The sequence below is a fragment of the Saccharomyces cerevisiae genome, chromosome XIV (genome assembly GCF_000146045.2).
Source record: "Saccharomyces cerevisiae S288C chromosome XIV, complete sequence".
NCBI classification, from domain to species: domain Eukaryota; kingdom Fungi; phylum Ascomycota; class Saccharomycetes; order Saccharomycetales; family Saccharomycetaceae; genus Saccharomyces; species Saccharomyces cerevisiae.
In genome coordinates this window covers 386,863-413,434 of record NC_001146.8, presented here as the reverse complement: position 1 = coordinate 413,434, position 26,572 = coordinate 386,863, and the positions used below count along the sequence as shown (strand labels likewise).

General features: G+C 38.1%; 12 protein-coding genes across 12 annotated transcripts, besides 1 other annotated feature; 5 read left to right on the top strand and 7 right to left on the bottom strand.

Moving 5' to 3' along the window:
• Nucleotides 1–235: 235 nt before the first annotated feature.
• On the bottom strand, nucleotides 236–664 carry RPC19 (DNA-directed RNA polymerase core subunit RPC19; the record flags this gene model as incomplete). Its single annotated transcript, NM_001182951.1, has 1 exon — nucleotides 236–664. The coding sequence occupies one exon, from the start codon at nucleotides 662–664 to the stop codon at nucleotides 236–238; it is 429 nt and encodes a 142-aa protein (NP_014286.1).
• Nucleotides 665–938: 274 nt separating this feature from the next.
• Nucleotides 939–1,168: an origin of replication (ARS1417; Autonomously Replicating Sequence).
• A 213-nt stretch (nucleotides 1,169–1,381) lies between these two features.
• Nucleotides 1,382–3,316, top strand: YNL115C (uncharacterized protein; the record flags this gene model as incomplete). The annotated part of the gene is made up of 1 exon (NM_001182953.1): nucleotides 1,382–3,316. One exon carries the CDS (start codon nucleotides 1,382–1,384, stop codon nucleotides 3,314–3,316), a length of 1,935 nt encoding a protein of 644 aa, NP_014284.1.
• Nucleotides 3,317–3,525: 209 nt separating this feature from the next.
• Nucleotides 3,526–5,094, bottom strand: DMA2 (ubiquitin-conjugating protein DMA2; the record flags this gene model as incomplete). The annotated part of the gene is made up of 1 exon (NM_001182954.3): nucleotides 3,526–5,094. One exon carries the CDS (start codon nucleotides 5,092–5,094, stop codon nucleotides 3,526–3,528), a length of 1,569 nt encoding a protein of 522 aa, NP_014283.3.
• Nucleotides 5,095–5,412: 318 nt separating this feature from the next.
• Nucleotides 5,413–7,077, bottom strand: MLS1 (malate synthase MLS1; the record flags this gene model as incomplete). Its single annotated transcript, NM_001182955.1, has 1 exon — nucleotides 5,413–7,077. The coding sequence occupies one exon, from the start codon at nucleotides 7,075–7,077 to the stop codon at nucleotides 5,413–5,415; it is 1,665 nt and encodes a 554-aa protein (NP_014282.1).
• A 793-nt stretch (nucleotides 7,078–7,870) lies between these two features.
• DCP2 (decapping enzyme complex catalytic subunit) lies at nucleotides 7,871–10,783 on the top strand (the record flags this gene model as incomplete). The annotated part of the gene is made up of 1 exon (NM_001182956.1): nucleotides 7,871–10,783. The coding sequence occupies one exon, from the start codon at nucleotides 7,871–7,873 to the stop codon at nucleotides 10,781–10,783; it is 2,913 nt and encodes a 970-aa protein (NP_014281.1).
• Nucleotides 10,784–10,913: 130 nt separating this feature from the next.
• NCS2 (Ncs2p) lies at nucleotides 10,914–12,395 on the bottom strand (the record flags this gene model as incomplete). The annotated part of the gene is made up of 1 exon (NM_001182957.3): nucleotides 10,914–12,395. The coding sequence occupies one exon, from the start codon at nucleotides 12,393–12,395 to the stop codon at nucleotides 10,914–10,916; it is 1,482 nt and encodes a 493-aa protein (NP_014280.3).
• A 502-nt stretch (nucleotides 12,396–12,897) lies between these two features.
• TOM70 (protein channel TOM70) lies at nucleotides 12,898–14,751 on the top strand (the record flags this gene model as incomplete). Its single annotated transcript, NM_001182959.3, has 1 exon — nucleotides 12,898–14,751. One exon carries the CDS (start codon nucleotides 12,898–12,900, stop codon nucleotides 14,749–14,751), a length of 1,854 nt encoding a protein of 617 aa, NP_014278.3.
• A 313-nt stretch (nucleotides 14,752–15,064) lies between these two features.
• Nucleotides 15,065–15,412, top strand: MRP35 (mitochondrial 54S ribosomal protein MRP35; the record flags this gene model as incomplete). The annotated part of the gene is made up of 1 exon (NM_001182960.1): nucleotides 15,065–15,412. The coding sequence occupies one exon, from the start codon at nucleotides 15,065–15,067 to the stop codon at nucleotides 15,410–15,412; it is 348 nt and encodes a 115-aa protein (NP_014277.1).
• Nucleotides 15,413–15,756: 344 nt separating this feature from the next.
• NMA111 (Nma111p) lies at nucleotides 15,757–18,750 on the bottom strand (the record flags this gene model as incomplete). Its single annotated transcript, NM_001182961.1, has 1 exon — nucleotides 15,757–18,750. One exon carries the CDS (start codon nucleotides 18,748–18,750, stop codon nucleotides 15,757–15,759), a length of 2,994 nt encoding a protein of 997 aa, NP_014276.1.
• A 314-nt stretch (nucleotides 18,751–19,064) lies between these two features.
• NAF1 (RNA-binding snoRNP assembly protein) lies at nucleotides 19,065–20,543 on the bottom strand (the record flags this gene model as incomplete). Its single annotated transcript, NM_001182962.3, has 1 exon — nucleotides 19,065–20,543. The coding sequence occupies one exon, from the start codon at nucleotides 20,541–20,543 to the stop codon at nucleotides 19,065–19,067; it is 1,479 nt and encodes a 492-aa protein (NP_014275.3).
• Nucleotides 20,544–21,267: 724 nt separating this feature from the next.
• On the top strand, nucleotides 21,268–23,289 carry ESBP6 (Esbp6p; the record flags this gene model as incomplete). The annotated part of the gene is made up of 1 exon (NM_001182963.1): nucleotides 21,268–23,289. The coding sequence occupies one exon, from the start codon at nucleotides 21,268–21,270 to the stop codon at nucleotides 23,287–23,289; it is 2,022 nt and encodes a 673-aa protein (NP_014274.1).
• A 378-nt stretch (nucleotides 23,290–23,667) lies between these two features.
• SPC98 (Spc98p) lies at nucleotides 23,668–26,208 on the bottom strand (the record flags this gene model as incomplete). The annotated part of the gene is made up of 1 exon (NM_001182964.1): nucleotides 23,668–26,208. One exon carries the CDS (start codon nucleotides 26,206–26,208, stop codon nucleotides 23,668–23,670), a length of 2,541 nt encoding a protein of 846 aa, NP_014273.1.
• Nucleotides 26,209–26,572: the final 364 nt, after the last annotated feature.

The following is a 26,572-nucleotide window of genomic DNA, read 5'->3' as shown; positions in this document are numbered from 1 at the left end:
AATAAATTTTTCAATCATTCAATACGGAATACGCCTTTAAAAAGGAATTTCGAATTCTCAACATTATTAGCACCTTGTACGAAGGTGTATTTTTATCTGGTTATATTATACATAGATTTTAAATAGCACGACTATAAACGGGATACACAAATCAAGCTGTATCTATACTAGCGTGGTGTGCATAATTATTAGAAATTTCAGAGTGACAGAGGGTCTTTGAGTCGATCCGTAACATCTACATGCTCTTGATTTTTTCAGTAAACTTAGATTCTACAACGTCACATAAATCCATCAAGTCCTTTAGCCCTTTTTGAAGAGCATCCACCGCGGTCGTTTCACCGTAGGTTTGAATTCTGATATTTAATAGGTTTTCAGAAGGATGAGGTATCGAGTAACCACAAAATTCTACGTCTGGATTTTTCATTATAACGTAACGAAGGGCATTTCCAAGCGTGTGATCCTCCTCTACAATTTGAAAAGAGGCACTAGTTCCATCTTCAGATGTTGCCTGTGTGAGAAGCTTAATTTTTTCCCTGTCTGGTTCCTCTTCCTGTTCTTCATCGCCAGTCATATCAACATCCTGTTCTTCTTCTTCTTGGATGTGCTTTGGTTCTTGTGGTGTTACCTCTGTAGCGGTCTTTTTTTGTTCGATGTCTTCAGTCATTTGCCTGGTACTTTATGTGAAGTTCAATTTTTCCGACTTTGGATTGATGGCCTTTCCCCAATTCGTTACTTTATACCTCAGCATTAGTATGGTTTTCTTTTGAAATTTTTTTTTTTTCCAGCTCATCGCAGGTGAATATTTCTATCACTTGTTACGTTTACCATTACCCGGATTGAAGTAAATATGATTCACCCCAATAAAGCTGTACAGAAGAGATAAGATGTAGCTTTATTAGAACAAAGTTTATCACGTTGTTGGTACTTAGAATAATCTATGATATTGTTGCGTCTTTTTGAATAAGCTTTCTTGCGTGCCGTTTTTTTCGGTTTTTTTTTATATTTCTGCCCAAAAAACGTAGTTCAAAGAAAAGGAACTATCCCAAAATAGAAGCAAGTTATGTTTAAGGAATTAAAAAATGTACCTATAAAGCACGTTTTTCTGATATGTATATGCCTATGTAATGTAGAAGTTGTCGAATCAGCAATCGTATTGGTCAACCTTGATGGCATGTTCTCAGCACGTTTTGAAGTGGCTATGCATATATAGTGTTCTTTAATCTATTCCTTGCAAGGCTATTCGGACCCCTAATTTTAACCATCGTGCAGTTTAAAGGGATGAGAGAAAAACTAAAAGTTAGATGCCTTGCTATATTCTATAAGGAGGAAAGGAAAGGAAAGCCATTGAAGAAAGAACTGTAGGCATCAGAGCGAACAGATCATGAAGGCTAATGGTTTAGATAATGATCCGGCAAGGACGGGAATGGAAAGAACAGATATAGATAGTGAACACCCAGAAGCGCAACCGTTGCTGAACAACAACCACCGGACCCTTGGTGCAGGATCCGCGAATGGCCCAGCAGTTAATGAAGGTCGTGACATTGAATCCGATGGGTTCATCAAAGATAGTCTCTTTCAAATTCGCAAAGGTTATAGAATCTTTATTCATAACTCCAAATGGATATTAAATATCCTAATTCTAATTAACACCATCTGGCTAGTCACCACTTTGATTTCAGATTTCTTTTTCAATATCAATATTCTTTTCGGATTCAGTAACAGGTACGCAAGTTTTAACGACTTGACTTTAATATTCATCTCGATCATAGCTAATTCTTTCAATCTCTGGTTTAATAAGCTGGGACTGTACTCAGCTTTAGATTACAGCTTAAATGTAACTCTCTGTGTTTTGACGTTGTTCAATCTAGCATTGACCTATCTAATTAAATACACTAGGCAAAGAATCGGCTTTGTGGGCACGTTTACATATTTGTGGACTTCGTTTTCATTTTTTATTGGGGCAATATTAGATTGGTATCTCTTGTTTTACAACAACTCAATAAATGAGCCATTGGAGGAACGCAGAATTGATGATGCTAATATTAGTACTTTCAACGAAAACCATACAAATAGTACCGAAAACAGGGACAGAAGCCAATATGGCTCTGGGTCGCCAACCCCCACCCACCGCTCGCAGCTGGTCCAAAACAAACATACATTGACAGAATGGGTATCCATTGGGTTCAGGAATACTATTAAGTTTTTAATTTTAATATTCTTCGCTTTATTCACCCTGAATACACTTTTAACGACATTGGATACCTACAGATTGACTCACAAATTACCAATAACCGTTCAGTCGCCCTCGTACGAGGCGTTCCATTACGTAGATGCCGCTAAAACCTATCAGTTGCATATAACTTGTTATGGTGACGTATTTGATCAAGAAAACAACACAGATTTGTCTGAAAATAAGAAGCAACCTATCATCTTGTTTGAACACGGAGGTTATGATACTGGTTACCTTTCTGCCACCTGGATTGAGGAACTATATCATTTAGACAAAATTCAAAGATATTGTCTATACGATAGACCAGGGTACGGGTTGAGCGATTCTCCTCCCGCCCCAATCTCTATTGCGATGGTTGCGGAATCTTTAAGGTACGCATTGATCAAAGATGCAAAAATTAAAGGTCCCTTCACTACAGTAGGATACGACCTTGGCGGGCTATTTACAAGAGTATTTACCGCCAAGAATGTCGATATTGTGGATAGCATGATGCTTGTTGAATCATGGCATGAAGAACTATTGTTAAAAAACTACATTCAAAGATTACTACCTCCAGGCCGTGGTGATGGCGACGATGGCGACGATGGCAATGGTAATGATGGGGATGGCCGCAACCATGATAAGACTTGGTTACCTTCGGAGATAGAAAGGCATAACGAATTTAGATTATGGTGGAAAGGCATTTGGTCGAGTTTAGGATGGAGATTACAGACTTCATGGTTACTAGCTCATCATGGGTCTAAAGAACGTATATATGGGCGTGATATGAAATATCAAGGACGTTTCTTGCGTTCCAAGTTTTTGGAAAGCGTGACGAGTTCAATTCTAAGTTACAGAGATGTGACAAACAATGCAGAATCTTTGCAAAATGTGAAGACAAGCATCGTTAGCTCTAAGGAAATGGTGAAGAAGTCGGCATTATGGGGCGATTGGCAAAGAGATTTGACCAAAATTTCTCACAAGACTCAAGAATGGAAAATAGTTGAAGGTGGGCATGAAATATATAAGTATGGTCTGGGCAAACAACAAACTCAAGAAGTCCTATTAAGATTAATAGGTGAGCTTGGCAAACTAACCGAGGATTAACCGAGTTCTTTACTTTTTTTTTAGTTTTATATGTGAAAGCAAAATTGACTGCCAACGATGGAGGTATTGTATTCCTGAAAACAATAAGTCAAATATGTAAACGGCGCAAATATATAAATACTAAGAGAATAATTAAAATAATATTAAGGTACGAGATGTGGAGTTCGGTGGTTTTTCTTTATTTTTCAAACTGTGTATTTTCTTTGACCTTAAGGATGGCTATCAACATCCTTTGAAGTTTCCATTAAGACGCTAAGTTGATCCACCAGTTGATCACCTTCACTTTCCACATCACTTTCATCTTCCTCGTCACTACTTTCAAAGGAGGCCTCCAAATCACAACTTGATCTACAGTTGGGGCAAACAAATTGCGGATATGAGAGCATGACCAATCTTCTTACACAACGGAAATGCCAGCTATGTGCGCATGGTGATATGAAAATTGCTTGACACGGTTTGATCTTACATAGGCAAATCGAACAATCTTCTTCTTCAATACCTGTAGTTAATTTTTGTAAATTCTGCAAACGCTGTAAAGCTTCTTTGTTGAACGAATTTGCCTTTAGTTTCCATGATCTATTTAGCTCAATCCTCATCCTTACACAACGATAGATTTCTTCCGTGCCACCTCTAAAATCCATTCCTAACTGTAAAATATCACCATCACGAAGAGGGGTATCTTTCGATAAAGAGGAAGCGGGTGAGAGCCTTTGGTGATTTAAGAAAGTTCCACTAGATGATTTCACATCCTTTATATACCAGTTACCTTGAGAGTCAACTTTAAAACAACCATGTGTCCTTGAAACAACTTTGGATTTAAATACAACTGGATGATATTGTTCAGGTATTTTAGAAATTGCATCGCGAACACGCTCAGTATAGCGGCCAATAACCAATTGGGATCCAGGGCCAGCCTTTCTTATAATCGGTTCAAAGAATAAACCTTGATTTGTCGTGGACGAACTATCAATAAATGGGGTTAGTCTTATACTAAAAAGACCATGCTTATCTTTCCTTTGCTTCAAAGTGACCTCATCTACATTGAACATATTGTTTGACTCCTCTGCACTTGTTGCAGGTAAATCCAAATGTAAAATTTCGGTCCCATTTGGCTGGTTTGCAGCATATATCAAGTGACGTAAATTCTTATACATTTCCTGACTGTTGTTAACAATAGTAGATCCATCTGCACCACCGACTATATTTCTCGTTGTAGCCGCTGGCGCCATGGAAATTATCGAGGTTGTGGTATTGTTAGTACCGTTAGGCTGCCGCTGATTCAAAGACTCTTGAACGTTACCAACATTGTTGCCTTCGAAATTATGCGCAGATGATTGCTGGTGGTCTGTGGTTGTAGGGGCAGTGAGAGATATGGAGATGGGGAGTTGATAGTTGCGATGAACGTGGAACTGGGCCGACAGAGGCATTTGTATAGGATGATGCAGACGTGGTTCCTGCTGTTGCGGAGCGGTATCGATACTTTCCATGGCCACACTCATATGTGAGTTAGATGGGGTTGTGCCGAATAGACGCTGATCAGGAGCCGCAGAAGAAGAAGCTGTCTGGCTATTTTGCCTAATTCCGAAGGTATTCAAAAACGAACTGATACCCGACGCCGGACGAGCCCGCTCATTGGATGGAGTACCACTGGCTCTGTTCCTTGGGTTTATGCCACTACTGCTAGTGGTGTTGGCATTTGATGCGGATGAAGAGTTGGACGTCATCGATGAAGTTGGTGCAGTGGGAGCAGGGGTATTAGCAGGGATAGGCGTGTACATTTCCACGGTATATCCTTTGCTGAAAGCTTCAAACGTATACAATGCGTTGCTATACTTTCTCGACTTCTTTTCAAATCAAAATATATGCCCACGTTTGGAGTCATCAAGTATTGTGTTTGAAATTCCACAACAATGGTTGATGCCTTCGCCGTCGACCGTGATACATTAATCTGGCCAAAACAAAAAAAGGAATCATGATAAGATGATTCATTGCTAACTACGAAACGAAGCAATATAAAGATAAGTTTTTGGATTCCGATACATAATCATATAGGCATGAATATATTTTTATATATGTGTACACTGGGGCAAGGGAGATCACAATTTGCTCAAATCAGTGGGCGTCGCCTTAGTGGACACAATTTCGTCGTACAACAATGTAGTCAAAAATTCACTGAATTTCTCGCCTCTGATTTCTGGCAAGAAATACTTAGCGGCCAGCGCGAATTTGTTCTTGTCACCCAATGGACTTGCCTTAGACAGTCTTTCCACTTGTTCTTTTAGAATCTTTTCGGTTAATTCTGGGGTGACCTTTTCTCCCGTGTCCTTTAGAGTAACACCGTGTTTCACCCATTGATACAATTGACAACGAGACACTTCAGCAGTGGCGGCGTCTTCCATCAAGTTGTTGATGGGCACACATCCAGAGCCTCTGAGCCAAGCTTCCATGTACTGCAACCCGATATCCAAGTTTTGTACAATTCCCTCGGTAGTAATCTCACCATTTGGAATTTTGGTTTCCAGCAGATTAGCAGCCGTTACAACGTTTTCAGGAATGAAATAGATTTGGTTTGGTGTTCCCATATTAATGAAAACTTCATTACAAATAGGGGCCAGTGCTGGGTGTGCAACCCATGACCCATCATGTCCATTTGTCAGCTCTCTAATCTTATCATTACGGACTTTAGTCATGGCCTTTTCATTGGCTGCCGGGTCGTCTTTGATAGGGATTTGCGCAGCCATACCACCCATGGCATGAACACCCCTCCGATGACAGGTATTGATTAATCTTTTCACGTATGCATCCATGAATGGGGAAGTCATAGTCACTTGATTTCTATTGGGCAAAATGTGATTAGGATCATTTCTTAATCTCTTGATTGTAGAGAAAATATAGTCCCAACGTCCGCAATTCAACCCACTAGAATGTTGTCTTAATTGATAGATGATCTCTTCCATTTGGAAAGCAGCAGGCAAAGTTTCAATCAACACAGTAGCTCTGATTGTACCCCTTGGGATCCCAATGTAATCTTGAGCTACACAGAAGACGTCGTTCCATAGTTTAGCTTCCAAGTGGTGCTCCATCTTTGGCAAATAGAAGTAAGGACCTTTGCCCAATTTGATTAATTCTTTGGCATTATGGTAGAAATATAAACCAAAATCAAAGATGGAAGCGCTGATTGGTTCATCATCTACATAAAGGTGCTTTTCCACCATGTGCCAACCACGGGGTCTCACGATAATAGTGGGCAAGTTGGCCACATTTCCATTCAATTTGTACGATTTTCTTGGTGTGTCAAAATCGATTTGATTTCTGATCGCGTCGTAGAGATTAACTTGACCGTAAACCATGTTGTTCCAAGTAGGTGAAGCTGAATCTTCAAAATCAGTCATATAGGTGTTCACAGGAGCATTCAAAGCGTTGATCAGCATATTTCTCAATGGAGGCCCTGTGATTTCCGTTGACCTATTAATTAACCCCGGTGCCAAAATTGGACCTTGCCAAGTGGGATCATTTCTAATATTTGCAGTTTCAGGCAGGAAATCCAGATGATAGGAGCCCGAGTCTAATTTCTTCTGAACAACTTGTCTGTTTTCCAATAATTGTTTTCTCTTGTTGTTGAAAGTTCTGTGTAAAAGAACAATGAACTCTAGAGCATCCTTGGTAAGAATATCTCCCACTGTAGTACTAGATGGTTTAAAGAAAGGCTCCTTATCAACATCCACCAGTAATTTGACGTTATCCAAACTGACCTTAACCATTTTCTTAATTCTTTTATGTGCTTTTACTACTTTGTTTAGTTCAAAACAATAGTCGTTATTCTTAGGTACTATAGCATAAGACAAGAAAAGAAAAATAAGGGACAAATAACATTAGCAGAAGTACGGTATATTTTACTGTTACTTATATACTTTCAAGAAGATGAGTTAAATCGGTAGCCAGTGTAGAAAAATAATAATAAGGGTCATCGATCCTTCGCATTTTATTATCCAATTAAAGATACGAATCACGGCAAACTATATTCAAAGCTCATAGATAATCGTCGTAAGGCTGACACTGCAGAAGAAAAGTCATAATTTGAATACTAGCCGGTATGAAACTGTGATTGATTAACCTGGGGTTACCTAAAGAGAACATAAGTAATACTCATGACAGAATCAAAACACAATACAAAATTTATCCGAACCTCGGCCCGACTGCCGGCTCGCCGGGAAAGGGGACAACCGCTTCTATCCGTCGACTAACTTCATCGGCCCAATGGAAGCTATGATATGGGGATTTCCATTGAGCCGATAGCAATGTAGGGTAATACTGTTGCGTATATAGTGATAGTTATTGAATTTTATTACCCTGCGGGAATATTGAGACATCACTAAGCACGAATTTTACGTCTGAGGAAAGTTGAATGATGGCAAAATAACCAGGAAAAACAAATATTGAATCCTTGTGAAGGATTCCACAGTTGTTTAATCCTCCTTAAGCTCACTTAGTATCAATTGTCTAAATAATATTGCTTTGAATCTGAAAAAAATAAAAGTACCTTCGCATTAGACAATGTCACTGCCGCTACGACACGCATTGGAGAACGTTACTTCTGTTGATAGAATTTTAGAGGACTTATTAGTACGTTTTATTATAAATTGTCCGAATGAAGATTTATCGAGTGTCGAGAGAGAGTTATTTCATTTTGAAGAAGCCTCATGGTTTTACACGGATTTCATCAAATTGATGAATCCAACTTTACCCTCCCTAAAGATTAAATCATTTGCTCAATTGATCATAAAACTATGTCCTCTGGTTTGGAAATGGGACATAAGAGTGGATGAGGCACTCCAGCAATTCTCCAAGTATAAGAAAAGTATACCGGTGAGGGGCGCTGCCATATTTAACGAGAACCTGAGTAAAATTTTATTGGTACAGGGTACTGAATCGGATTCTTGGTCATTCCCAAGGGGGAAGATATCTAAAGATGAAAATGACATAGATTGTTGCATTAGAGAAGTGAAAGAAGAAATTGGTTTCGATTTGACGGACTATATTGACGACAACCAATTCATTGAAAGAAATATTCAAGGTAAAAATTACAAAATATTTTTGATATCTGGTGTTTCAGAAGTCTTCAATTTTAAACCTCAAGTTAGAAATGAAATTGATAAGATAGAATGGTTCGATTTTAAGAAAATTTCTAAAACAATGTACAAATCAAATATCAAGTATTATCTGATTAATTCCATGATGAGACCCTTATCAATGTGGTTAAGGCATCAGAGGCAAATAAAAAATGAAGATCAATTGAAATCCTATGCGGAAGAACAATTGAAATTGTTGTTGGGTATCACTAAGGAGGAGCAGATTGATCCCGGTAGAGAGTTGCTGAATATGTTACATACTGCAGTGCAAGCTAACAGTAATAATAATGCGGTCTCCAACGGACAGGTACCCTCGAGCCAAGAGCTTCAGCATTTGAAAGAGCAATCAGGAGAACACAACCAACAGAAGGATCAGCAGTCATCGTTTTCTTCTCAACAACAACCTTCAATATTTCCATCTCTTTCTGAACCGTTTGCTAACAATAAGAATGTTATACCACCTACTATGCCAATGGCTAACGTATTCATGTCAAATCCTCAATTGTTTGCGACAATGAATGGCCAGCCTTTTGCACCTTTCCCATTTATGTTACCATTAACTAACAATAGTAATAGCGCTAACCCTATTCCAACTCCGGTCCCCCCTAATTTTAATGCTCCTCCGAATCCGATGGCTTTTGGTGTTCCAAACATGCATAACCTTTCTGGACCAGCAGTATCTCAACCGTTTTCCTTGCCTCCTGCTCCTTTACCGAGGGACTCTGGTTACAGCAGCTCCTCCCCTGGGCAGTTGTTAGATATACTAAATTCGAAAAAGCCTGACAGCAACGTGCAATCAAGCAAAAAGCCAAAGCTTAAAATCTTACAGAGAGGAACGGACTTGAATTCAATCAAGCAAAACAATAATGATGAAACTGCTCATTCAAACTCTCAAGCTTTGCTAGATTTGTTGAAAAAACCAACATCATCGCAGAAGATACACGCTTCCAAACCAGATACTTCCTTTTTACCAAATGACTCCGTATCTGGTATACAAGATGCAGAATATGAAGATTTCGAGAGTAGTTCAGATGAAGAGGTGGAGACAGCTAGAGATGAAAGAAATTCATTGAATGTAGATATTGGGGTGAACGTTATGCCAAGCGAAAAAGACAGCCGAAGAAGTCAAAAGGAAAAACCAAGGAACGACGCAAGCAAAACAAACTTGAACGCTTCTGCAGAATCTAATAGTGTAGAATGGGGGCCTGGTAAATCTTCACCCTCGACTCAGAGTAAACAGAATTCATCAGTAGGAATGCAGAATAAATATCGTCAAGAAATTCACATTGGTGATAGTGATGCATATGAAGTCTTCGAAAGCAGTTCTGACGAAGAAGATGGAAAAAAATTGGAAGAACTGGAACAAACTCAAGACAACTCCAAATTAATTAGCCAAGATATTTTAAAAGAGAACAATTTCCAAGACGGTGAAGTGCCTCATAGAGATATGCCCACTGAAAGTAATAAATCTATAAACGAAACTGTCGGGTTATCATCAACAACAAATACTGTAAAAAAGGTACCCAAAGTTAAAATACTAAAACGAGGTGAAACCTTTGCCAGTCTGGCGAATGATAAAAAAGCTTTTGATTCAAGCTCCAATGTGTCTTCATCAAAAGATTTATTACAGATGCTAAGAAACCCAATTTCCTCTACTGTATCTTCAAATCAGCAATCACCAAAATCTCAACATCTAAGTGGGGATGAAGAAATCATGATGATGTTGAAGAGGAATTCTGTGTCAAAACCTCAAAATAGCGAAGAAAATGCATCAACTTCAAGTATAAACGATGCGAATGCAAGCGAACTTTTGGGAATGTTAAAACAAAAGGAAAAAGACATTACAGCACCAAAACAGCCCTATAATGTTGACTCATACTCGCAGAAAAATTCAGCTAAAGGATTGTTGAATATTTTGAAAAAGAACGACTCTACCGGGTACCCTCGCACTGAGGGTGGACCGTCAAGTGAAATGTCAACGTCAATGAAACGCAACGACGCTACAAATAATCAAGAATTAGATAAGAATTCAACAGAGTTATTAAACTACTTAAAGCCCAAGCCTCTTAATGATGGGTATGAGAATATTTCAAATAAGGACAGTTCTCATGAATTACTGAATATATTGCATGGTAATAAAAACAGCAGCGCCTTCAATAATAATGTATATGCAACTGACGGATATTCCTTGGCATCTGATAACAACGAAAATTCCTCAAATAAACTACTAAATATGCTGCAAAACAGGTCTAGTGCAATAAATGAGCCCAACTTCGACGTCCGTTCGAATGGAACTTCAGGGTCTAATGAATTATTAAGCATTTTGCATAGGAAGTGAAAGAATAAGTGTTATACGTTTTATAGACACACTGTAAATGAAGGCAGCCGAAGCGATGTAAAGTAAAATACATTGCTAAATAAATAAATAAATACATAACCATTGGAATAGCGAAGCCTTTGACATTTCATTATTCCTCCCCATCGGAATTAATCTCGAACTGATCCAATATTTGGCTCAATTCTTTGTTTTTATTGGTCGCATTTGCCGTAATATCCATGGTATCGACTTTTGGCCAAACCAAATTCTTATCCTTGATACTGGTATTCAATAAGATTAAACAACCATAACACAATTTGACATCACCGTCTTCAACATCGAGGCTATTACTGGCACCCTGTTTGATTTCATTCAACAATTCAACATAATGTGTGTGAGATTGCCCTAATTTTGAATCTTGCCACTGTTTAAATAAATACTTTTCTTCAGTGGTCTCCACAGGATAAGGCGAAGTAACTGTGATCCTATTTAACCAATTGGATGGATTTGTGTATATTTTAGATTGACATATTTGACATTGTGACGGCTTAGCCATACTTGATTTAGGTTGCGTCAATTTATCTGCGGTTCTTAAAACTGTCGATATTATATTTGAATAATCGTTCTGAATATCCTGAAAGTATTTGTTGGTAATTTCGTTGATTGTCATATTTTTTACCAATTTTTGTTGACCAAGTGACGGCAGTGATTTTCTGGCGATCAAGCAATTAGGCTTCACATTAGTTTCTTCAACGTTAATGAGGAACTGTGCCAGATTTCTGATTTGTAAAAAACTTTCAATCTCGACGGATAATAGATCTTTCATAGGATATAGGTTTTTATACTTACATGGTTTATTATTCAAAGTATCAAATGATTCCGAGTCTAGAAACGTCGCTATTTGAGAACCTTTACCTTTTACCACAAGAGAAATAATTACTTCAGATAGCTTTGTCATGGAATGTCCCCACATTATGGCATTATAACCATTTTCGTATGCAAAATGCTTGATCAATTGAGTTTTTATAATCGATATTAAATCAGACCTGGATGAATTATTGAGACAGTATTTGCCTAATATTTCTTTTAATGTTAATATATTGCTATCATCTACTGACTTTGACTTGCTGAAAATCTCAAAATTTTCATTGTCAATGATAAAAGTCGATACTTCCGATGCATTGTTGAAAAATTCGTTAACATCAATAAAATGGACATTAAATATGTTGGATATTTTATTCAGTTGTGACATTTTTTCATTAATCAAGGATTCCATACGTTCTTTGATAACAGAAACATTTTCCTCGGTGAATACCGTGAGTACATCGACGGTAAAGCCTGTACGATTATTGTGTTGCTTAGTTTGTTCCAATAGCAAGTCGTGCACAATATCTAACATAACCAGAGATCCTGAATCAGAATGTGATAAGGGGAGCAGAATCTTAGAGACGGATCCTTCTTTTTCAAATGGGTATATAACTTTAAATAGGTTCCTGAAATATTCATCCTTCATCATTTGTTTCCTTTGTTTAGTACTAACAAACTTGATGAAACATTCATCGCAAAACTTTTCCTTTCTAGACTCAACTGTCGCTGGATTTCTGGCAGATGCAGGGCACCTCTGGCACTCCATAACTTGATAGAATTATATTTTTAAAACTAGGATAGGGATGGACAATAGCAAATACAGAAACCGAAGTTAATTTTATGCTCGTCTCACTCATCTCATCGGTACTATAACAGTTTTTCACTGCGTAACTGAAAAAAACTCCATAATACGTAGATAATGATGATGTAATTAAGTCAACTATTCAAAAATAATAAAGATGACTTTATTGAAAGAAACACTGTGCAGGCAACTTCAAATGTTTCCATAAGGTTCAACAGTGTTATATCATTTCAGAAACAAACATTCAAGGATTAAGTGGAAGGAAAGAAAGAGTTTCATTGCCATTAGTTTAAAATATACAATATCACTGTATACGATGAATAAGATGGCGTTAAACCACCTTTTGTGTTTGGACGACCAGTGGAAAAGATCTTAAAGGAATTAAGAGGAACTCCACCACTCACCATAAAAGAGAAGCAAGATTCGGAAGTGAAATTACAGCTCACATCTAGGTTCTCAATTGCCAATGAAGAGCTTCATTACAAGGAACAAGACAGCCATTTTGGCAACCGTTGCTGCTACAGGTACTGCCATCGGTGCCTACTATTATTACAACCAATTGCAACAACAACAACAACGAGGAAAAAAGAACACGATCAACAAAGATGAAAAAAAGGACACAAAGGACTCTCAAAAGGAGACTGAAGGTGCTAAGAAATCTACAGCCCCATCAAATCCTCCTATCTACCCGGTTTCTAGTAATGGCGAACCAGATTTTTCCAATAAGGCAAATTTCACCGCTGAAGAAAAGGATAAATATGCATTAGCGTTAAAGGACAAAGGTAACCAGTTCTTTAGAAATAAAAAATATGACGATGCTATTAAGTACTATAATTGGGCATTAGAATTGAAAGAAGACCCAGTTTTCTACTCGAATTTATCGGCTTGCTATGTTTCTGTGGGTGACTTGAAAAAAGTTGTTGAAATGAGTACTAAGGCTCTTGAATTAAAACCAGACTACTCAAAAGTTTTACTGAGAAGAGCTTCTGCTAACGAAGGGCTAGGAAAATTTGCGGATGCGATGTTCGATTTGTCTGTATTGTCTCTAAATGGTGACTTCAATGACGCCTCTATTGAACCAATGTTGGAGAGGAACTTGAATAAGCAAGCTATGTCTAAATTGAAAGAAAAGTTTGGCGATATTGACACCGCTACTGCTACTCCAACTGAATTATCCACCCAACCAGCTAAAGAACGCAAAGACAAGCAGGAAAACTTGCCTTCAGTTACATCCATGGCCTCTTTCTTTGGTATTTTCAAACCCGAGTTGACTTTTGCCAATTATGATGAATCCAATGAAGCTGATAAAGAGTTAATGAACGGTTTAAGTAATTTGTACAAAAGATCTCCCGAAAGTTACGACAAGGCTGATGAGTCTTTCACGAAAGCTGCAAGGTTATTTGAAGAACAATTGGACAAGAACAATGAGGATGAAAAGTTAAAGGAAAAATTGGCCATCTCATTAGAACACACAGGTATTTTCAAGTTCTTGAAAAACGATCCATTGGGAGCTCACGAAGACATCAAGAAAGCTATTGAATTGTTCCCAAGAGTCAATTCATATATCTACATGGCATTAATCATGGCTGATAGAAATGACTCGACTGAATATTATAACTACTTCGATAAAGCGCTGAAACTGGACTCAAACAATTCTTCTGTTTACTATCACCGCGGCCAAATGAATTTCATTTTACAAAACTATGATCAAGCAGGAAAAGATTTTGATAAAGCTAAGGAATTAGACCCAGAGAATATCTTCCCTTATATTCAATTAGCATGTCTAGCGTACCGTGAAAACAAGTTTGATGACTGTGAAACTTTGTTTAGTGAAGCTAAGAGAAAATTTCCAGAGGCACCAGAAGTTCCAAATTTCTTTGCTGAAATTTTAACAGACAAGAACGATTTTGACAAGGCTTTGAAGCAGTACGATTTGGCTATTGAATTAGAAAACAAGTTGGATGGTATTTATGTTGGAATTGCGCCTTTGGTCGGTAAAGCCACTTTGTTGACAAGAAATCCAACAGTAGAAAATTTTATTGAAGCCACGAATTTATTAGAAAAAGCGTCCAAACTAGACCCAAGAAGTGAGCAAGCTAAAATCGGTTTAGCTCAAATGAAATTGCAGCAGGAAGATATCGATGAAGCTATTACATTATTCGAAGAATCCGCTGATTTGGCTAGAACTATGGAAGAGAAATTACAAGCCATTACTTTTGCTGAAGCCGCTAAAGTTCAACAAAGAATTAGGTCTGATCCAGTATTGGCTAAAAAGATTCAAGAAACTTTAGCTAAATTACGCGAACAGGGTTTAATGTAAACAGTAAACATAAACTTAAAAACTTTTAGGAGAAGACAAAAACTAAGTAACAAAGTAGACTAAATGACAAAGGAAGAGCAGCAATGACATTGACATCTCACTTTGAAAATTTTTGTTTTCATTTTTGTTTCAATATACACGTATGCATGTTCTAATATATATATATATATCTTTTTCTTTTTCTCTTTCATTCTGTAAATAATTAGCAGTGCGTATAAACCACAACCAATTTTTTCAACCTTGAAGCCCTCGCCAATTTGCGGAGCCTAAAAAAATCTGGTCAAATACAAAAAAGATAGTATATATATCTATCATGAAAATTAGCTTGCATAACAAACGGCAACGAGGAGACCAAAACCAAAACATGTCTGTTTTCAATGTACTCAAACCACTACTTAAAGGTTCAAATAGTTTCAAAGTGAAGCTCAACGGCTTTCTATTCAATAACGTTTCTACAATAACAATAAGAACTTTAATGAAAACTCATAAAGGTACAGCAAAGAGGTGGAGGCGTACCGGTAATACTTTTAAAAGAGGCATAGCTGGAAGAAAACATGGCAATATAGGCTGGTCCCATAGATCATTAAAAGCCTTAACCGGAAGGAAAATTGCCCATCCAGCTTATTCAAAGCATCTAAAGCGGTTATTACCCTATCATTGAAGGTGGAATAATTATGTTCTCCTCTAAACCAAACGCACCGTTAACCCCAAATCAATTGTTTGAGTATTTGCTTTCGGTCTTCATGTATATAAATAAGTATGAAACAATAACCATAAATTTATACAATCGATAATACCTTAGAGAATTCAAGCGTTGAAGTAATTAAATACTATTTCGTCAGGCGCTTGCAACCATCTCGACATCATAATCCTAACCCCTCAAAATGATTGAAAAACTTGTAAATCTTAACGCTCCTGTGATAGTCTATAAAAAAACTGTTCTTTATGGAAGACTTTGATGTATACATACATACATACATATATAAATGTTTTATCAAATCTGGCCTATTTTTCACTTTGGCTGTTGCCGGTAAATTCCTTTTCAATCCATTTGTGCGTGATGTTGTCCCTCTTCAATTCTGCAGTAGGGAAGTAATGATAATTCGTTTTCAGTGAAATAGCGAAGGGCACATTGTCGAAAGTCATTAACCTCATTTTACAATAACTATTATCAGGGATTGTTTTGACAACTTTCAAAAATGTATCTAGATCAGGTGTTTCAATTTCATTGACATGAGTTATGAAGTTTGTGGCAGATATACCGTACTGGAGCGCCGGTGACGATTCTCCCCTGAATGTACAGTAGACACCCTTTGGAACATCAACCATAGCTTGCAAAACAGCATGATGCGGCTTTTGTAAGATACTACCTGCAAATATTACAAAACGGTCGGTTTCCTGAACTTCCACGGTTTTAATTTTCAAATCAACAATATTACCATCACGAACAACTTTAAAATCTAACATGGCTGATGGCAAAATACCATCAGCTGAGCTTACAACTCCATTCAAATCATTCATTTCAGTGACTAATTTTCCGTTCACAGATAAAATGACGTCACCGGTCTCTAAATGAATCTTGTCTTCTGTATAAGAAACTCTAGAAACAGTGATAAACTGTAGCCTGTTATTTGATTCATGTTCCATACGCATGATCCATTCTTCGGGCACACCTCTAATTCTGGCTTGCAGAACGGAAATTGAACCGAACCCAGCATCAACTATACTTACTCTTGGTTTACCGCCATTTTTTAAGATATCTATAACTTCCCTACAGTCCATTATATCTAATCCCATCAAATAAACCTTTTCTTTATTTTCTAATCTTTCGCCTAAAAATGGAAGCCATAAACCTCTTACTGTACCATCATTATCTGTCAAAATACCGGAATTACATCTGGTGCTAACGTTGCAGTCGATAGATATAGCTTCTAAATTAGTGGCACGGTACCTCGGAATTAAATTACTTGGAATACTTACAGAGGAAATATCGGTGACAGTGGTCTCTGAAGTAACAATTCTATCATTCTGGGTAAAACCTATAAACTGAAGCTTATCACCACGTTTCATTCTGGTGGTAGATAGCTTGGGAGTGATTAGTGGAGCCTTTACTAACTCTGGATCATATTTAACAATAGCGAAGTTGTGAGTTGGATGGAGAAATTCTACTGTGGCTGGAACTACAAGGGAATCTGCAATGGTGACAAAAGTATCAAGACAATCATGTGGAACTACCCTTCTGGACACTAGGACATAACCTTTTTCAGCATCAATGATTAAGCCTGATGTTTTTAAAATATCAGCAGAAAGTGAATCCAATGGAACTGCTGCCATTGTAGCCACTGTACATAACGATGATGACAATTTTGCAACTTTTTCATTATTAACAGGAATAGGAATAATTTTGGCCGAACGAGGTTTCAACGCATCGGCTGGAAGTGGATCAGCAACATTTTTGTAATCCCAAATACCAGTTGTATCGTTCCTTGTGTAAACTCTGAATTCATTGCACCAATGACGGTCAATGTAAATAGAAGTAACAAGTGGAGAATGCTGATCTGTTAGATGGTGGTATCGTACAGTAACGCGCTTACGATCTGGAATAGTTTTCATAATTTCAATAAATGTATCTAAGTCGGGGGTTTCCTTATTGTCTATAGAATCCACAATCCAACCCACTCTTTCTTTTGAATCAAAGTTGAAAGACCCTGATGCACTACTTAAAAATACACCCCTGACAGGTAGCGCATAAAACCTTGCCATTTGATATGATAATTCATGAAAAGTCGCACCACAAACCTCTACATAACGATGAGGGGTGATAGCATGTAAATCACCAACAGTGCAGGTGACAGTACATTCGACACCGCCCCTTTGAATAACCAATTGGATTTCCTTCCCAACATTTTCATCTTGAATTTTATCCACTTGCATGAAAGAAGATATGGTTTCACCGTTTATTGAAATTAGAGTATCACCTTCTTTAATTTTATCATAGCCTGGGCCTTCTCTTAAAACGGTTTCTGCTACCAACAGTCCGATATTTTCGGGAAATTTAGCACGAGCCTCACTTTCTCTCTCTGAAGTTAAACCTAATCTTCTACACTCGTCATAAGGCTTCAGCAGCCATTGAACTTGAATCGTACCACGTGTGATAGGTTTGTTGGTTTGGATGCAAATTAACGCTCTAAGAATTCTATCTAACGGTAAAAAAAAATCAGTAGATGCCTCTGTAGAGCCACCTGCCTGTAAAGCCACAGCATACCCATCTATATTTACGACTGGAGAACCACTTGAACCGCCAGAAGCAGATGCAGCAGCTTGAATATATTCTGTATTGAAGTCATTGTATGTCAGCTCACCATATTCTGGAGCGTTCCTGTCAATTCTACTAATAAAACCTGCTAGGATACTTAATTTCTCACCGGCATCATTACCGACAACTCTAATTTCTGAGCCGACCTTAGCCAAACTTGGTTTTAGCGTTAACGCTTTGATCTTAGAATATTTTATGTTTTTCGGATCGAATTTGAGGAACCCAAAATCATGAACAGGATCTCTGTAAATTGGTATAACATCGCATTCTTCATGATTATCGAAAACTACGTAGCCTACGAACGGACCAGGACCAACGACGTGCCTATTGGTCAGAATTATACCTAATTTAGCATCCACGACAAATCCGGTAGCTTCAGATACCAAAGCAGAATCGCAATCGAATGGCGCAACTTGTGAAAAATGAATGGAAACCACTGATTTAACAACGTTGGAGATGGTATTTTGCCATCTTAGATAATTTTCTGAATCTGTGAGTACAGTGTTATTATTATTAGCAAAGTGCAACGGCTCTATAATGATTTCATGGTCTGTATATTCTTCCTCTTGATCTCCGGTGGCGCTTTCCAACTGTTTCCTTTTTACAAGCGATGATTCACCAGAAGTTCCATCGGAAATTTTAGAATGGTCTCTTTTCTTTATATTGCTCAACGATATGGTCATTAGTAGATCTAAAAAACCTTTACTGTACTCTACGTGTGTATTCAGAGTATAAATATCTTCTAAATAAACTTCCGTATTTAAACCCTCGTAGAACTTTTTTATTTACATATAAATTTTTTGAAAGTTTCATATCATCGCCTTGAGGAAAAAAAAAGAAAAAAAGAAAAATTATCATGTCACACGCTGAGATGGCGTCTAATAATGGTAGTGACAGTAAAATAATATTCAATTAAGAAACTTGTTAAATTTTTCTTGCCTCTTTCTAGTTTATCTATGATACATAGCATTTATTATTAAATATTTCAATCGTGACTCTAGGTTCTTGGATCTTGCTGATGCTGATGCTGATACTGGTGTTGCTGTTGCTGTTGCTGCAAAAGTATTTGATGTAATTCCATTACTTGTTGGAAATTACCATTTCCCTGAGGAGGTGCTTGAGGTGGCGGTTGGATGTACATTGGGTTTTGCATTTGATTCATGGGAGGTACGCCATATGGAAGTGGCGGTTGACTTTGGGTCATTGGCATGAACGACTGCTGTGTTGGCGGCGACATATTGTTGTATGCGGGAGGTAAGCTACCATATGGAACAGTGTTGGAGAATTGGGCCGGTGTCGCCTGCCCAAATGGTGGAGGTGGATACTGGAAGTTAGTCGGCTGAGGGAAAGGTGAGTATGGTGGATAAGGCATACCGTTTGGTTGTTGAGGGAAGGGATAATTATTTGCAGAAAACTGTTGTTGGTGGTGCTGTGTGATTGGCACTGGGGAGGAGCCATTCCGATTAGAGGTAGCACTGGATTCACGCTTGATATTTTCACGTGCGTTTCTTGATTTGTACCCATGTTGCATCGGAGCATTACTGCTCATGCCCAACGGCGGTACCAGTTTAGGTAAACTGTTGGCCTTGGGCTGCCGAGCTCTCTTTACCTTGACATTGTCACTATCGTTGGCTAGTTTGCGGTTGTCCCTTTTCTTTCGTTGCCGTTGCTGTTTCTTCATTTTCTTGAAAAGGGCCTCTTTTTCGTCGTCGGAAAATTCTTGTTCCTCTTCAGGTAATTCTTCATCGTACCCATTAGACGCATCAGTACCTTTGTTGCGCTTTAACTCGAAAGTATCTATCCAGTGGGCATCAGGGGTGACTATAAAGGCTTTCTCACCCAAACGCACTTTTAATTCATCGAATAAGTTTTTTTTTGAATCGGGCAACTTAATTCTATAAAATGGGTTTTGCAAGGGTCCAAACACCTCCGTCAACATCCCGATCAAAGTTCTATCCTCGAGACAGAAAATGGAACCCTCTTTTAAAACACGCTTTTCGCCCGACATCGTGGCGTGAATGATTATATTATTTTCAAATGCAGACTTCAAAACACCAATAGGAGTGATGATCGTTTTTTCTGAAATTTCATAATCTTCCGGTAGTTCAGGAACAGTTTCCTCTAGTATTTCGTTCTTCGATAGTATAGGACCGGAAGGTGAAGGGTCTTCGTCTTCGTCTTCATTTTCAATCGCGTCACCACCTTCGTCCTCTCCTTCAACGTCCTGATCTGCAGAATCATCCTCACTACCTGAAGAGCCAGAATCAGAATCAGAATCAGAACCGGAATCTGATTCGGATTCAGAAGAGCCGGATCCTAGGCCTGTTGATCTTTCTGCGTCTGCTACCGGTTCATCGGTCTTCCTCTCGTTCCCACCATCACCTAAAAGACCTAAATCAACATCATCCTTGGGCAATTCCACGTTCAAGTCCTGGTCGGGATTCTCCAAAGCCTTAGAAAACAAGTCATCGCTCATGATTAGCACTGTTTCGACGTGCTATATTGTGCTTCTTCCACTTTCATACCGCTTCATCCTACCTATCATCCTACCATCTTTTTCCTTTACCTTTAAGCTCATCGCCTGAAAAATTTCATGGCCGCAAAAAGAAACGCGCAGACCGTTACCCGAGTGGTAGTGCCTGACTCATTTATGTGCCAACTAAGCATTGCTCGAGAACAAACTAGTGAAAATGTAAACCAGGGAATTTATCATTTGGTCAAAGACCCTGACGAACTAAAACTGTCAAAGGCTGATAACGCAGTAAGAACAGACGGAGGCCTTATACCGCATCTTTGCAGACCACAGTTTCCTATATCTAGTTACAATAGCGCTTGCCGACGATAACCGAGATAACGTATCTTTGCCGCGGGCTATCTCGGCAATCTGCAAAAAAAAAAAACCCCCGCCGCTATTGAAGAAAAGTCTTCGGGAGAACCTGGATAAATACTTGGCATTCCTTAGATCTTGATGCTTTGTCCACTCATATCGGAGCCAAAACTAGACTGTTTCTTCTATATTCTACCAAAGCTGCTAGACTTAGACAAATTTTCTTTTGTTAGTTAAATGTGCGAGTCAGAATAGTATTTTGCATTTGTCACACCACATATTTAAAAGTTTTATCTTTTTCTTTTGTTTTCTCCACTTTTCTTTACTTTTTCTTTAGGTATAATTACGGGGCTTCTGAAAATAAATCTGAAAAATGTCAACGCACTCAAACGACTACTTTTCTGCTTCTTCCGGAATGGTCTCTGAGACATCGTCCGAGGTTTCTTCGATAAACTCTTCACAGCCTGTATCATTCTCTAAGGCTTCTATTGCTGCTCCGGTTCCATGCTCTGATCTACACAGCACCAAGTCGAACGATGCATCGAGAAAATTGTCTATTAGTAGGACGTTAACTAATCGGCTCAACGACATTAAAAAGGCTGTCGATGACGACAACTTGCAGACGGAAGAAAATTCCGCAGACGTTAATAAAATATTAGAATCTAGATTTGACGTGGCCGATGCCATTAGGCTACAGCACAATGAGTCAGTCCAGTCAAAGTTAAACATCCCAGTCACACACACCACGACTGCAGGCGCCTCGTTGTCGGCACCATCTTCCTCTGCTTTCTCTGCTTCTTCTATTCAAAATGATACTACAGAACATAAAGCTTCCATGGACTCCAAACTCATGAGGAATAGACTATATCCGGCTTCCACGAAACACTCCGGTAAGGATCTTGAGGCCCAAGGAATAACCGAATTCGAGCCTGATGAACCGACTGTAAAAAAAGTATTCACCAACAAGTCTACCGGGCAGCTGGAACTGCCCCCCGACGGTGGTTATGGCTGGGTCGTGACATTCTGTGTGTTCTTGACCATGTTTTCCACGTGGGGCTGCAACGCATCCTTCGGTGTCGACCTTGCCTACTACTTAAACCATGATACTTACCCTGGTGCTTCGAAGTACGATTATGCCTTAATTGCTGGCCTAACTGTCTTTCTCGGTCAACTCTTATCCCCCCTTGTGATGGCACTGATGAGAATAATTGGTCTGCGGACCACCATGCTTTTTGGTGATGCTGTAATGCTTGCCGCATATCTCTTGGCCTCCTTTACTACCAAGTTATGGCAATTGTATGTCACCCAAGGTTTTATGGTCGGTTGTTCAATATCACTGATTTTCGTTCCAGCAACAACCGTCTTACCAGGATGGTTCTTGAAAAAAAGAGCTGTCGCAATGGGTGTCTCATTATTGGGTACCGGTGCTGGTGGTGTCGTTTACGGTTTGGCTACAAACAAAATGCTTTCTGACTTTGGAAATACCCGGTGGTGCCTTCGTATCATAGGCATATCGTGTAGCATAAGTGTTCTAGTTGCTATTGCGCTCTTAAAAGAAAGAAACCCTACACCTGCCATAGGATTGAAATCGCCTCGGGCCATGTTTGAACAGCTCAAAGCAATGTTTTCATTAAAGGTTATAACTAAGCCATTTGTGGTACTTATTGCATTATGGTTCATGTTCGCATTATTTGCCTACAATATGATGGTTTTTACTTTATCTTCATACGCAATCTCGAAAGGATTATCATCGCACGACGCTTCCACATTGACTGCCATTTTGAACGGCTCGCAATCCATCGGAAGACCTCTGATGGGTTTAGCGGGAGATAAGTTTGGTAGGGCAAACGTAACGATCGTATTAACCACTTTGTTAACAATATATATGTTTGCGTTCTGGATCCCCGCTCATACGTTTGTTCAACTCATCTTTTTTTCAATTCTAGTTGGCTCATGCGTTGGTGTCGCCAACGTCATGAATACCGTTCTGATTGCCGATATGGTTAAACCAGAAGAGTTTTTGCCCGCTTGGGCCTTCGTCAACTACTGTGGTGCGCCTTTCTTATTGGTTTGTGAGGTGATTGCCCAGGCATTGACGGTGGAGAAAGATAAGAGCAATCCTTACTTACATGCACAAATTTTTTGCGGTTGCTGCTTTATTGCCGCACTAATTTTAATTTCTATCCTTCGTGAATATTCTATCAGGATGAAATTAACGGAAAGACAAGCTATGACAAACGAGAAGTTAAAAGAATGGAAGGCAAGCGAATACGATACCGATTCTGCCGATGAAGATTGGGGTAAATTAAAAGAAAGAAAGACTAAATATGACCTTCTTTTAGGTCCGGGCATTAAAAAATACTTCCTAAGAATGGTATATCCAATGAAGGTCTAGTTCTTTTCGACGACCTGATTCATGTTATATACGCGATAGTTACGTCGCCTACTCATCATATCATTAGTACATAATATTCAATATCTCCGCTTCACCTAATTAAATTTCTTTATTATCAAAAAGACGTAAAGTTAACGCTGAAAAAGCATTCTTTACAGAAAACGACCTTTTTTTAACCTAATATATTTAGCACTGTAAAGATATTCCATGTATCCATATGTAATACACTTTGTGTTGCGGATCCAGGAAAAACAAAACGAAAAAAGAGTCTCTTTACTTGCAAATAAATCTGTAAATCATTTGCTACCATTACAACTTATACATTAAACCTGCGTGGAGGAAATTTATTATAAATGAAAAACGGGACGGGATCATTTCTTAACGGAGCGATTTGCTCAATAAGAAAAGCTCTTCATCGCCATCGTTCTTTAAATCTGCCCTAAAAATATACAGTCTGTCTTTAAAATTTTTATACTGGCTAACAATTTCCTTTAAATTCGTATTAAATTTTCCCAATAATCCGTTAGATGCTTCGTGATCATTGAGATTCATTTTAATGAAGATTTCGTATCCAATGTCGTTCAAATTACAATAAACTTTGACGAACTCGTAAACCGAATTTAAAAGTAAAACCAATGAAGTTGGGTATGGTTGCCCAGAATAATCACCAACGCTTATTTCACTTGTGTTAGTTGCAAAAAGCTTATGAGAAAGAATATTCGTCAAGAACGTGTTATGTACACTTTCTAATTCATCAATATTCAGCGTCTTTTCGATTGCGTGTTTTTGGGGTTTACTGCTTGAAGACTTTGTTAGTACTTCAGCTTTTGGGGTTAAAATCCCATTTAATTCTATGGTGCCATTATTTAATCTAATTAAGTCGAATTGGTTTTGGCTTTTATTCTCTGTGCGTTGCAGTTTCCGGGTCATTTCTTTAAAATTTTCCTCTATAATGCAGTTCAAATAATAAGATTCCATCTTCGAGTTGAATTGCTGGAATTGAGTTCTAAGTATACTGATTCTAGAAAGTTTATTGATAATATCACGGATGAGCGGGTTGTAACCTCTGATTTTCTTGAATGATCTGATTATATCATTACTCTTCAACATTTCCTTTTGATAGAAATAATTGTTCTTTTTAAATCTCCATAAAAAATTGAAAATTCGTAGATACTCTTTCCTGCCAAAAGGACGATTTACGTTTAATACTAAACTCAAAGGGGGGTAGAGGATGTAATCTAAAGTAAAAACATCCCAACCCACGGATCCATGTCCAAGATCGAGTACCCTCGCATCCAATCCATTAATGACAGAACTATTACGGGGACTATTCATTAAATGTCTTAAGGAAGAAAGCTGCACGGCTTCCTGTAAAACCCTTGTTAACTTATAATTTGGCAATGAATCCGATGGTGTCGCGAGAATATCATTGGCCTTTTCTATAAGAGCATCCATAAAATCAGATTTACCCATGAGAAGAATATTCTTTAACGCAAATACCACGTCTCTGTAATGAAACTTCTGATTTAGAATTTGATTAGTATGATTAACAATTTCAGAATATTGATCATTTATAATTTCAAAAAAGTTCGTTGATATTCCCCGATAAGAATTGCTCTGGTACAGGACATGATACTTTTTAGAAAATTCGTTTGTCCATTGAACCTCTTTACAGTACTTTTCTAGGAAGATATACGATTTGCCGATCATGAATATTTTATATGCCAACTCTTTCGGTATGAAGGCCGGAACTCTTTCTTGGTTGAACTCTATAGGAATGTGGTAAATAAAATCATCGTCTGTACCATTTGTATCAGTGTTTTCAGCAATGAAGAATTCTCCATAAGTAGCTCGGAGTAGACCTTTAGTCAACCAATTCATTAAATACTCATAATAAAGAGAAATCATTGAATTAAACAAATTCGTTGCTATTTTTCTTATAGTAAGATCTCCGTGGGATTTGAAAATATTTAATTCAATCAAGAATGTATCTCCGCTCAATTCTTCAAGGTGTTCTGTAAACCTACAGTATATTCGAAGCCTTATTATATTTTCATATATTTCACGATATAACGATTTCAATGACACTACTGTCCCTGAAGAGACCAGATTGTTCACAAATGCTGTGTAGTTTTGTAATTCTTCTGAAATTTCTATAATCAATGCTTTTTTCATTGGAGATATATTCAACATCCTAAACTTCTCCACTTTATAACCCAAACTTTGATATAATAAACCCGCTTCAAATATTAAATGTAAAAGTCCACTCTCAAAATTGGGTATCTTAGACGGAATTTGTATTTGCTCATGATCAAACGGAAATAGTGCCGATGTCGTAGCTAATAATGTATATGATACGTATTTTAGGATATCTTCCTCGGGTATAGTGTTCACATAATAAGGATTTGACAACTGTCTCAAAGTAACAGAACTGTAGGTTGAAGAGGGAACGTAACGATTAGGCGAAGATACCATGGACCTTCTTTCAGAAAATCGGTCCATGTTTTCAAATGAAGCTTCTGTATATATACTTGGAGCCCGCACTGGGCTAAGTAAATGTTCATGGTTAGCAAGGTTCTCCATATTGAGCCCAGATGATTTTTGGACAATTTTTGCTCTGTAATTTGATGGAAGCAAAGATTGAAAGACAGAGAGGTACTTTACCATATCATCGGTGTTCTGGATTCCAAATAAAGCATCGAGAAATTTCTCAATTTTATGCCACATAATTGTTGTTTCAGGCGAATCTAGTGATTGTAATTTGTAAAAATCAATTAAAGGGCCTAATTGAGTTGCCGATTTGGTGGATGATCGCAGTAAATTGACTACATCAGATACAAATGTCTGCAAATGACTCTGCGACAATAATTGAGGAGCCAATGCCTCTATTATACCAAAAAGAGTGGGCTCTAGTTCCATATTGATTTTTCAGCTACAACTGAAATAGACTGTAATATATATTATGGTTATGCTTAGTATTCTGGCTCTTCTATTTCTTATATGCAGATGAAGCCATCAAATGAGTATATTTGTTTGTTTTGTTTAGTTTTGTTTACAAACGCGACGCATCAAAAATCGTTACCCGTATATATTATGATAATAGAAATCCAACAACGGTTGTCCTAGTATCCCACTTGTGATATGAAGATCCAATCATCACCATTGCGCGATCAAATAAACACTATTTAAGGGGTTTTCATGCTCCTCCATTGAAAACTATATAAACATAGGGAGGGATAGGAGATTGTTAATGACAATAACATCGCGCCCCGAGCCTCGGTAT